The sequence below is a fragment of the Lineus longissimus genome, chromosome 12 (genome assembly GCF_910592395.1).
Source record: "Lineus longissimus chromosome 12, tnLinLong1.2, whole genome shotgun sequence".
Taxonomy (NCBI): domain Eukaryota; kingdom Metazoa; phylum Nemertea; class Pilidiophora; order Heteronemertea; family Lineidae; genus Lineus; species Lineus longissimus.
The window spans coordinates 7,627,912-7,641,059 of record NC_088319.1 but is presented as its reverse complement, the minus strand read 5'-3'; the positions used below and the strand labels follow the sequence as shown (position 1 = coordinate 7,641,059).

At 42.6% G+C, this 13,148-nt stretch overlaps 1 protein-coding gene across 1 annotated transcript; it reads right to left on the bottom strand.

The window, feature by feature from the left end:
- Positions 1-11,535: 11,535 nt before the first annotated feature.
- LOC135496500 (ATP-dependent DNA helicase pif1-like) lies at positions 11,536-12,906 on the bottom strand. The gene has a single exon (XM_064785860.1). It carries the CDS (start codon positions 12,904-12,906, stop codon positions 11,536-11,538), a length of 1,371 nt encoding a protein of 456 aa, XP_064641930.1.
- Between the last annotated feature and the right edge of the window lie 242 nt (positions 12,907-13,148).

Sequence of the window (13,148 nt, the reverse complement as noted above, 5' to 3'; positions counted from 1 at the left end):
GGCTCTCGGGGAGCCTTGGAATGAGGATGGCAGAATGACTATTTTGCCTGGGGTTCGGTTTTCCTGCGCTGCTTGAGTATTAAGGCCTAACAAAAAAAATCTTGTGTTTCCTATAACATCATTCCCAAAATTAGGGTAGGTAGGTAGGCATTTTTATTTTATAATTTTGGACCTCATAATTTTACATGTTTTCGTCATGTTTCATTCCTGTGACTGTGTCCACTCCATGTACATGTAGGCCCTATGTACATGTAGAAATGTAGGTTTTCATCTGAATTACATCATTGTTTTCAATCAGAAACTGCAGTGACATGCACTTGATAGTATTGTGGGAGAAGTGAGACATCATTGGTTTCAATCAGAAACTGCAGTGACATGCACTTAATAGTATTGAGGGAGAAGTGAACACCATTGGTTTCAATGCTTTAGCATGCAGAATTCCTTTTTATTCTCAGCACAGTGACACTTGTGCACTACTACTATCAGAACGGCTGCCATGCTTCCCGTCAAGTGCTAGCGTTTGACAGGTGACAACCGGCCCTCCCCATATAATAGACCAGTCTACGATCAACTATTAGACTCGTTCCCAGCCGTTACGCTGCGTGGCGCTGCTGACTTCGCTTCAGCATATCCACATAGACGGGCACCAGTCTAATCAACTATCGATGATGAAGAGGGTGTTTAGGACTGAACCATTACCGCGGAGGGGAGGGAGGTTGTATGTTAAATGTGTACGATGCTCGCTTTCTGCTGATTAATGCGACAGCCACGTGCCGCAGAAATTAGGCCTTTTGACATAGAAAGTGCTATCTCTGTAACGCAGCATGCGGTTTACAAACGCTTGAAAAACGGGGTACTCAAAAATGATTTTGACGGAGTGGAGTGACTAAAAATTATAAAATAATTTGTGACAGCGCTGCGGTCAATAATGTTTAGGGTCGGGAGTGCAAGCAATTATTTTGTTTTGACTAGGAGCTTAAAATTGTCTAGGGTCGGCGTTTTCAGCAGCAAAAAGCTAGGGTCGGTCGGGTTACCGGAAACACAAGATTTTTTTTGTTAGGTCTAATGTGATCCATGAGACCTTGGTACAGTTCTACTCTTAATTGTTTTTGGTTTTGTTTGACCCAACCTAGTCGAGTTGACTCCGTGCGGACATATGCATCGACAATGAATTGTTGGAAGAGTTTGCCACCATAAAAGATTGGGCTGAAACCGGCTCGTACTGCGAGACGATGTGCATAAAATTGTAAGCAGGATATTTTGCATCGTCGTTGTGTAGCCATTGCTGGTGTGTGCTCTAGACCACATGTCCAGCCTAATGTTCCTGTGTGGAAGAGGATGGGGTAAACCATGGGATCAATGTTGCCTGATAAGTATGAAATAGTCTGCGGGTCATGGCCTTTTGGGTAGACCAATACATCTCTTGTTGCTGGAGGTGCTCCATCTGGGGAAACAAATATTGCTGCTACTTCGTCCGAATGTGTTGGATTGTTGTATTGTCGTTGGTCGGGTCCACGCATAATGTTCATAGTTACTGTTGGCACTGTTGTGTTGTTTTCTGTAGCGATTTCCATCTGTTGTTGTTCGACTTCCTGCATTCGTTGATAAGCTGCAGCATACGGATTGATCGTATTTAGTATTGTTGTGAGGGTATGCATGATGTCCTGACGCCAATTTTGGTTGGGCGGTTGCTGGAGCCTAGTTTGTACTGCCTGGTTTGCCTCAATAATGTACAGTTGGCTGTACAGTGGAGCTGTATTTTCTGGAGGATGTAAGCAGCCTGCTCGGAGATAGAGTTGCCCATGGAGTCTGAATGTGTATGGGCCTCGTCCTGGAGGAGGAACAACTTGGCCACCGAAGGATGCAAAAGAAATAGCACTGTTGTACTGGCGAATGTTCGCAAGGAAATTTCTTTGCATTGCATTATTAGCCGTAAATAGTGTTTGCAGTTCTGGTGGATATGGTGGCAAAGGTGGTAGTGAAACTTTCCCATTATGGCAACAGTTGCGGTTTTCTTTGGAGAAACAAGGTGAATGGCAAAAGTCGCAAACAGTGTTCATTGGACCTATGGTGAAAGTGTCTACTTGTGGTGGGAATTGTCTGGCAATGAATCGCTGAAGCGGTCCCATTTGGTTTGGTGGTATGGGTTCTGGTTGAAGTTGTTGAATGGGATGAGGTTGTTCATTGGCTGCATGGTGTGGAATGGGTTCGGGTTTTTCATTGCCTGCTTGGTCTGGAATGGGTTCGGGTTGTGGCTCATTGGGTGCCTGGTTCGTTTCATGCTGTTGTTGCCGTTGGAGTCTCTTGGATGTTCTCCTTTTGTCCCGGGTGTTTTCATGATCCAGGCGTCTTTTGGGGTTGGCATGATGATGTCTACCTTTATTGTACAGGCTGTAATTCCGAAAACTGAAGCGTTTAGGGTTTGAGACAAAATTGGGAGGGGGGGGGAGTACTGTGAAGTCAGAAATATTTGCGTTCCTTTATTTTCAAGTTTACTGAAGTGATAATCACCAAAATATACTGTCGCAAAGAAGAAAATGTAATTGAAATTACTGTTAAGTAACGGCCAAGTTGCAATTTCAAGAAAGTTTAAATGAAATGGCCGCAAATATTTCTGGGTTTACAGTACATTGCTGGAGGTGGTAAGTAACCCAAAATATGATGTCATCTTATTCTTGGAATGCTTGGTCACTCAATGGCAAATAACATAAGAATGGCGGTATTTGTATGTATTTAAAATGTAGGTTTATTCCGGGGTAGGAAATATATAAAATTACAGCAGTTTGTTGTCAGCAGTCATGGGATTTAAATCAAAGGTTTACTCTGAGGTAGAAAATATATAAGATTACAGCAGTTTGTTGTCAGCAGTCATGGTATTTAAAAGAAAGGTTTACTCTGAGGTAGAAAATATATAAGATTACAGCAGTTTGTTGTCAGTAGGCGGCCATAAGTAGGAAGATTGTAAAGTGATATGTATGTTGGAAAGTTGTTTTGATATGGTTAGCTGTCTGGAGTCACTGAAAAAAGTTCGACGTTGTGACACTTATGGGGCCTAAATCAGTGTTTTTGTAAGAATTTATTGAGTTTCATCGTCAGAGAGCACTTTCATTGCTTCTTCCTCTGTAAGATTTTCATGAGCGTTTGGTTCTGGTTGTTTATGTTCTGTGGCCTGTGGCTCGTTGGGCGCATCTGGCTGGGGTTTGGGCTGAGCTGACTCGAGTGTGGCCTCAGGTTTAGGATCTGCTTCCGTGTCTGCAGGCTTCTCTTTTGGAGAGGTTGTCTGTTTTGGGGTACTGGTCATGGATTCATCTAGGGATTCGTCTAGGAGTTGCGTTAAAGTGTAGTCATCGAGCTCCATTGATATGTTTGGAGAGGAGTTGTATGCAGCTGAGGTGGTAGGTGTTGGCGATCGGTAGGTTTTGTTGATCGAGGCCCTGGCGGCTGATTTGGAAGGGGATGACATGGGTGAGCCTCGACTTTCCAGGCGTTTCACTTTTGCTTGCAGGTTTTTTTTGGCCATAAACTGGAATGTCACCTCTTTTTTCAATGCAGTCATCTGCGTTATCAGATGATTGAATTTATGGTCTGTCGTTTCCCTTGCTGACTGGAATTTACTCATTGCCCTTGGAAGTTTGTTTTCAGCGACACTTACCTGAAGAACAGCAAGGTCACTTTCTGTCTTCTCATGAAGGTCCTTTAGTTGGGAAAGGATATCGTCAGCAACTTCTGGTGGCGTAAGGAACTTTTGGGGGGGAAGGTCGTGTTGCCATCTGAAAAGAAATTAGGAAGACAATGTGAATAATGCATAGAGATTTTTGATTGAAAAGAGGACCTTGGTTTGGTTAAAGATTAGAGAGTTTAGAGAACAAAAACTATAAAATCATTATAATCAGAAAGCGCAAGGAAGTCCAACTTTGTATTTTTAAGGTCATCATTAGCGATACTAAGACTCATATTCTTTCATTCAGGCATCAGTTTCAAATGCGACAGAAAATGAAATTGCAATGGAACCAGCTGCAGTACGGGATGAAGCAACCGCAAGTTTGTCCGACATTCAACTGGTTGGATAGAACCGCTGCAACGGATAATGCAATGGATACATCTTGTTTTTTGTCCACCAGCTCCGATACAGGAGGCCACAATCGCTGCAACCGATATTGCAATGGATACTGATAGTTCTTCTGACAGTCCACCAGCTCCGATACAGGGCACAACCGCTGCAACGAATACAGCCACTTCTGATATTCAACAGCCTCCTGCCAATGAGGAACACTATGTTTATGCCACCACAGATAAGGATTATGATAGGAGATGTCCGTGTCATAACTGGCCTACAAACCTCACCCGGTCATGTAACAGTTTTATTCAGCCATGGAAAATGTCCGAACTACAAATCACGAATTCCACTGGGTTATCTGTTAGGAATTTCTGGGAACTAGTTTGGCTCCAAAGAGGGACAGTAGTTCAATAAGGGGGATTAGATATTTCTGCCCATGTACTGTTGTACAGATATAAGATGAGAAGTAATCGGGACTTCATTGACTTGTCAGCTATTTTTCAAATAGCCAAAACAACTGCAATCAACATATTCTGGAAACAGCTGACATACCATGTCTTTCATCACTGCAAAATTCCAAATGTGTTCTTTTCCCCAACACTTCAAGATATGGATGCGGTCTACAGAGGCATGAAAGAAGGAGAGTCACCTTTTCACAAAGAGCTGCTATCCTATTTCAAAGATCCTACTGATCAGGACAGGGAGGCTTTCGGACTGTCAATGGACTCCAAAAAATTCATGACACAAAATTCAATGGACTATGAGGCCCAAAAGGACGCGTACTATCCGAAAAAAGGAGGACATTGCTTTACAGCAACTGTGCTGGTAGACACAACAGGATACGTAGCTGCAACTCTGCCACTGGGGGCTGCAGCCACTCCTAGATGTGGTGATAGCCAACTGAGTGGGTTGGAGCTGAGAGTCGAAGAGGCAGAGCATGTTCCAAATGGAATTAGAACACTTTTGCGTGGATCCAGTGCCTACTTTGTTGTCTTGGCTGTGGATAAGGGATATATCTTTGTTCCCTGCAATGCTAGTCAACAAAATATCGAAAATGTGAAAAATTGGTGCCAGCAAAATGGCTGTTTCATCATTTGGCCTTCTTCTGATGATGATGAAATTGTGCAGGTTCAGAATGACCAGTTCGTGATGGTCAATTCTAACGGGTGCTCCTTATTGACGAAAAACAGTAGGGCTACTGTTGGAAAACTAGGTGCCAGGGTGGAACAATTTCATGGTGCAATCAACCAAGATAAAATTCTTCGTGATGTGCCATACCAGTACATGCAGCCATTGGGTGATGAGTTTTGCCAAAGATATGGTATACCTCTAGATTGCAAAAACAATCCCAGGATTACACTGATCTGGCTCGCTGGTATAACAATCTACAATCAGTACCACCCATAGTTCAAACTGGAGTTTGCTGACACTCCGACCCAAGTCAGATTTGCAAGCATTGTCAAACATAGACTGAACATGACAAACTTTTTGTGCGATCCCGATATCACTTTCACTGTGAACTTGAACAACTTTCCACACTCGAACAGTACTAGTACGGTCTGGCAACATGTCCCAGTCTCAAGGGTTGGCTATCTACGGAGATTGCTGGACATTCCAGTCATTCATGTCGGGTTGATGAAGGAAATGTGCCTTGGGCCATATTTAGTAAAAAGAGCCTTTTCATACCTCTGTCACTTGCGCAATGTGGAAGTTAGCGATGAGAATCAGATGAATCTCATCACAACCATTGAGGAGTACTGGGATGCTATTGGTGAGGTACCAGATACAACGAGGATGTATTACACAACAATAGCAAATGAACCGGAAGGATGGGATCCAGTCAAGTATTTTCAATGGCCCAGCGCAGGTCTGAGTGTCATCACGATGAAAATGCCATCTGCCAACAGGAGCAACCGAAATCAGATGAACTTAAAAAGCCTATGTTGGTCTTTGCAGTAAACGGAGTGGACTACTTGAGATTTACACCACCTCTGAATAAGTTATGCGGTTGGAAGTGTGGCACACATGACTCAAAAGATTTGGGCAGCCGAATGCTTGGGGCAGATGCTCATGTTCTTGCCCTTCTCTTGCTACTTTGTTGCGTAAGGGATCATCATCATCCAGTCATCAGAAGAAGCCATTTATGTGACCCAAAACTGCCCATACGACTGCAGCCACAATTGGGCTCTCAACTACCCCCTCCAATTCCTATCACGTCACCGGATGGGCTGAGGTGTCCTACAAGTGCAACTACTGCAAGAAGGCCTACAATCCCTCTGACGGCTACAACTACACTTGATGAGCAAGGACCACCAGTGAGCAGTCAGAACTCTTCGCCCCTTAGTGCTACAACGACGTCCCCAGATGAGCAGAGCAGTCACACAACTATACCTTATGGTCAGAACTCTCAACTCCCTAGTGCTACAACGACGTCCCCAGATGAGCAGAGCAGTCACACGACTATACCTTATGGTCAGAACTCTCAACTCCCTAGTGCTACAACGACGTCCCCAGATTAGCAGAGCAGTCACACGACTATACCTGATGGTCAGAACTCTCAACTCCCTAGTGCTACAACGACGTCCCCAGATGAGCAGAGTAGTCACACAACTATACCTGATGGTCAGAACTCTCAACTCCCTAGTGCTACAACGACGTCCCCAGATGAGCAGAGCAGTACTAGATGTACAACACCACTTACCAGAATTGAACCACCACCAACCAGAACCAGAACTAATGAGCAAGGAACACACACAGAAAGACAGAGACCAGGAACTGTTCGCCTGACTTCCTCTCAGCAGTGTCCATACAGGGGACTGGACAATGACGCCAATGCTTGCTACTGCATTTCTGTCTTGCAGTGTTTAAAGCAAATCAGTTTTGATACGCACATTCTTCCTTCAGAAGATGCAGTCACAACAGTGTTCTTGAGGATGTGCCGCAACATGCCTGGACGACCATTTTCAGTCATGCCTTTGATAAATGCTGTGAACAGTACTATTCAGGGAGCGGGGTACGCAATGCCTCTTTTCCATGATGCAAGCGAATTCCTGTCAACCCTTGTTGCTAAACTCGACACGCCTCCAGGATACGTGACAACATGGCCAGTGGAGATGGTTTGCCCTCAGGGACACTGCAATCAGGAGATTGTTGGGTTAAGTGGAAATACGCTATGTCTGAATATACCTCATTCTGGGGCAGTCTCCCTTCTAGCTTTATATGAGAAATACTTTCAGGATTGGAGCCTGTGGCTCTCCGATGCAAGAGTAAAGCTAGGAATAGAATTTGTGGACTACAGGGGAGCGGGTTTCAAATGTGTTGTCAAGGACAAGTCACCATCATCGAGCTGAACAGGCGTCTAACTTTGGCTACAACGGAAAAGACAACAACCAAGATCCTTCCATCCGAAAGAGACATCTTTCCTGGCCAATCCATCCTTGCAGTAATCTGTCATATAGGCCCCAATTGTGATATTGGCCATTGGATTTGCTACCTAAAAGACGGTAACCAGTGGTGGAAACTTGATGACAGTCGCCCGTCAGTGCTGGCTTCCCCATGGGACAGTCAAGGGGACCAGCTGACAATCAACATTGTGTTATTTCGGTGAAAACTTGGAATGGAATGGAATGGAATTGGGATAAGTGCCTTCAATGGAGTATTTATTTTGATTCCTGTAAGGATACCTGACTGGAACTGCTAGTGCCGTTATGTAACAATATTGTTGAGGATACAAGCAACAAGTAATGCTCTCATTTGGAATATCAATATTGCTTTTAAAGGTAAGAAAACATTCAATTATCAAGTAAGAAAGAGTGCTCCTTGAAGACCCCATTCTTGCAGTTTGACTAATTCATTAAAAACAACTCTTGGTAAAAAAGCCAGCTAAAACTTGATTTTGTATGAGTCAATGGTATTTTTAACTGTGTTGTGTAGGTTGACAATAAGTGAGAAATTGAAAGGAGGGTCACTTCTAAGGAGTAAATCAATCATGACATAAGAACCATATAAAATGTCAGGACATAATAGTCATTCAGAAAATAGAGGCTCTTCTGCAATATGTTCTCCCTTCCTCTTACATGAATTTTCTTGCGTTTTTCATTATTTTGACGTGAAAAAGGGTGATTTTTGACGATGACGATGATCAACTTTACTGGTGGTATTCTATAGGCCTAGCTATTTTTTAAAATTCAATTTGCATTATTTGGTACGATTTCAACATGCTATATTTCTGCTACCGTTTCTCCAATAAAAGCATCCTAATTAGAAAACATGTATTTTTTTAATGTCCTATAATGTTCTATTAGCTATATTCTACCATCCATATCCATTTTTATCTTTATAAACCTCAGCCAAGTAGTTCAAAAATTACTTGGTAAAACCTAAGTCACCTAATCTGGATAGTGTCAATGCTTTTAGGACATAACCTGGACATGTGTCATAGAGGTTACATAACGCTGCGCAACCTGAAATTTGGTTGATGGAAATATAGCGTCTAAGGCTGAAGTTACATAGACCTCACGTTTCATCGACTCACGACTCATTTGTCACTTGTCATTCGTGAGCTGATGAATGGACATTGGAAAACCTATTGACCTGTTCTCATTGAAGTGAATTTTGTAAGTTTTGCCCGCATTCGTCGCCTCACGTCATTTCATGTCATTTCACGCGTGAGGCGATGAATGGACATGTTCATTCTTTGTGAAATGAGCTGGCAAAGAAAATGGACGTCCATGTGCATTTGTAGTGATATCGCCTTCGAAACTGTGAGTATAGCTACTTTTCGGCATTTTCATTAGTTTACACATTAATACAATAGCTAATTTCGATTGGAAATTAGAAACAAAAAATGCAAAAATGCAGCACTTTTATGTACCACATTGTTTTCGTCCGTCGCCTCCGCTTTCGTTTTCTAATATCCATCAGGAGCAGCATGGCTGCCATCTCTTCTTCTTCTGAGTCCATGTGCGTCGCCGAGAAAATCCAAGTGACAAATGAACGAGCGAAAAATGATCTGTATGTAAACCGCCGCGGTCACTCGTGACAAATGAGGAGTGACACGTGAAAATGAGCCGTGAGTCGATGAAAAATGTGGCGTGAGTAGCTCATTCCTATGTAACATCAGCCTAAGGCTTTAAGATGCCTTCGCAGTTTATAAATCCAAGCGATCTACTGGTTTCACCAGTCCGGTTGATCTCCTAATGTCGCTATCGGTCACCTGTAGCTGATTACAGGTAGGCATCAGTCACTTGAGACTGAATTATACCGTTGGGCATGATGGTCTCTTAGACTTCTACGGTTTCTGCGTAGATCTTACATGATTGTTATCAGTGTTAAAATTATAACCCCAAATCTTATTTATGATAACATCCATTAACCCTCTCCATTTGAACCATTCGGTTGCTTTTAGTCCCAGTGATTCAAAAGGTATCACTGTTTTGTCTGGTCTTAGTAAATCTGAAATATAATTTGTCCCTACTTCCTTCCAATGTTTATAAAAGATTAATTTATTGTACCACAAATATGTTTTTTCCCGAGCCACGTGCTTGCAGGCGCCACCTCCTTTGCCTTGTTACTGTTTTGTCTTGTCTTAGCAAATCTGAAATAAAATTTATCCCTACTTCCTTCCAATGTTTATAAAAGATCATTCTTTGATTGATTTTGATTAATTTATTGTACCATAAATTTCCTTCCAATGTTTAGAAAAGATCATTCTTTGATTAATTTCGATTAATTTATTGTGCCATAAATATGTTTTTCCCAAGCCACGTTCTTGCAGGCGTCGCCTCCTTTGCCTTAGTGAGCCAATCATATAACATCTTATATTGTAGCATGTGATGTATGTTTTACCAGACTATTATGTGGAAGTATTGTCCTTTGCTGGATTGGGGGTACGGTTCACTTGAATAAGACAGATGTAAACAATGCAAGTTTGATTAAAGAAGCAATTACACTGTTAACCCGTTGACATGAAGGTGGCAGCACCGTACTGTAGTGACTCTTAAAGGGGCAATAGGGATTACACTACATCTCCCTTTCTAAATTGTCTATGTTATTTCCGAACTTAGAACTGAACGTTCGTGCACTTTGATGTGGCTTGAAACACGTTGAAAAGAAAAGACTGAATTATCTTTAAGACATCTGAACATGATACATGAAAGTCCATACTTTTAGTTTAAACCAGAAATACTAAATTTAGGACATAACCTGGACATGCGTCATAGAGGTTACATAACGCTGCGCAACCTGAAATTTGGATGATGGAAATATAGCGTCTAAGGCTTTAAGATGCCTTCGCAGTACATCCAAGCGATGTATTGGTTTCACCAGTCCGGTTGATCTCCTAATGTCTCAATCGGTCACCTGTAGCTGATTACAGTTAGGCATCAGTCACTTGAGGCTGATTTATACCGTTGGGCATGATTGTCTCTTAGACTTCTACGGTTTCTGCGTAGATCTTACATTATTGTTATCAGTTATCAATTATAACCCCAAATCTTATTTATAATAACATCCATTAACCCTCTCCATTTGAACCATATGGTTGCTTTTAGTCCCAGTGATTCAAAAGGTATCACTGTTTTGTCTGGTCTTTGAAAATCTGAAATATAATTTATCCCTACTTCCTTCCAATGTTTATAAAAGATCACTAGCAGTTAGCCCGTTGGTGTGGGGCACTTTTGAATGTGGTGAGTGTTTGGGAGCCTTGTAAGGTGAGTATGGTGTGTTTGTGGGCTGTTGCAAATACAGCTATAAATGGTGGTCGGCAATTTTTAGAAGAATGCAAAAAATAGCCTGTTGAGATTGTGTCTGTTGAGTGGTAAATCATTGAGTGACTGCCTGAAAATTGACATAGCCTTTAAGAAATGAAATTTAGCCTCTGTGGAAAAAATAGCAGTAAGCATTTAAAACAGCTGTTGTAACAATTTAACTAAGTACTCACTGTATTTCCTGAATTACATTATGTAGTTGTAGAGAGTGCATTTGCTGGCACTGTGTACTTTGTGGTGTAACTGCTGTCCTATGGAATGAACTGTGCGGCCTTTCTGTGGTTAAATGGAACTGTTGACTGTGTTTCTTGTGTAGAAGTTGCCGTTCTCATCTGTAATGTCAGTTAACACACGGATATTTTGCAAGGCAGTGGCACTGGACATGGCCACATAGAGCTGTCTATGGGAAAAGACTGGGCGGGTGAGGTTGATGCCAATGAAGGTGAGTGTCTGTCCTTGGCTCTTGTTGATTGTTATGGCATATGCTGCTCGAATTGGGAACTGCCTGCGTTTTAAGTCAAAAGGCAGAATCAGATGTGATCATTGTTATCCTTGGTATGAATACAGAGTTTCCGATGTTTTTTCCTGTCATGATTTGTGCTTCAATGACACGTTGTCCAAGGTTGATGACACGAAGGCGTGTGCCATTGAGAAGCCCATTCTTGGGATCTAAGTTTCGGAGGAGAATAACAGGGGTATCCTTTTGCAATGCTAGTTGTGGGGTGGTAGACCTGGAGGAGTTAATGTGTTGAGGAATTCAACAGGATATAGGAAGACTTGGGAGGGATCAGTGATTGAGTCTGCACTGAGGTACGTAACTGTATCCTTTTGGGTTGTATCTATGATGGTGTTGTTGATGTTGTCAACATCTTCATTTGTAGCACAGAGTATTGCTCGAGAGTAGTCAATGTTGTTTCGATCAGGGAAGATGGCATTAATGAGTGCTGTTAGGCCTCCTTGGACAGGATCAAGGCAGATATTTGGAGGAAGTTGTACCATGCAGGGTCCAATGCTGGGGTACGTTGTCCTGGTGCCATTTCCAATGTCAAGGAGGAGGTTTTGGAAGTCATTTGCTTCTTGTTGTGACTGAGGGTTCTGTTTGGTGCGCATGTTTTCTGTGAGGGGATGAATGTGTACATATTGCCAGAGGAAGGAGTTCTTTAAACTGCTTGCGAGAACATCGGCTTCTCTACCATGGCGCACAACTGGTAATATCTGGTGGAAGTCGCCGCCTAAAAGCACAGTTTTTCCTCCAAATGGTATACTGTCATCTACTTCCATGATGTCGCAGCAGGTTCTGTGGACAGCTTCAAAAACATGCCTGTGCATCATAGGTGCTTCATCCCAAATGATAATTGCAGCATTTTTTATTTCAGTTGCTAATGCACATTTTTTGGTGATGTTGCATGTGCTGTTCGGCTGAATTGGGATGGGTATTTTGAACTTTGAGTGCGCAGTTCGGCCTCCATTCAGTAATTCAGAAGCTATTCCTGATGATGCGAGGACTACTGCACTCAAGTTTATAGATCTGATCCGATGTAGAATGGTGTTGTATAGGAAGGTTTTGCCTGTACCTCCCGGGCCATCGATGAAGTAGAATGCCGAATTTTGTGAAGTGACTGTGTTCATGACAGCAGTGTATATTTTGGTCTGGTCATCATTTAGAAGGGCGCAGTTCCTGTCAGCTTTTTCTTTTTCTTCTAGGGCGTTGTAGGTCTGAAGTGGATTTGCAGCTTGTTGATCATAGAGTGTACTGGATAGCTGTGGCATGGTTGGAAAGTCTGATAATGTCTTGTTGTGACGAAGGAGGAAGTTGTTGATGTCATCGAGGGTTAGCTGTGTTATGCGAGCATCAGTGAGTTGTGGTGTTAAGTGTCGAATATCCTCTAACAATGGGACTTGAAAGGAGTTGAAAAGGGTTGCAGGTTCTGTTGGCTGGCAGAAAATGAGAATTGTTGCAAACAGTGATCGCATTTGTTTTGGTTGTCTTGATAGAGCTGCTTCTTCGAGGCATGTGTGCCATTCTGTGTCGTCCTCAAGGTAACCACGTAGGACTGCTACCGATTTGAAAGTTGGAGCCATGTCTCCATCAGGTAACCTGCGTAGATCATCAAAGGATGTGCATCCTTGGATGTGGTGGAGGAGTAGACGAAGGTAATATCGTTCACCTTCTGCAGGAGATGCAGTGTACATGCGGCCTATTGCAAACTTTTGTTTTCTCGGTGTCCATTTTGCAGATGCCTGGTTCCAGATGAAATGTTCAGGAAAATTATGGTATGGAATTGAATGTGCATGTGGATACGTTTGATTAGCGATGAACCATC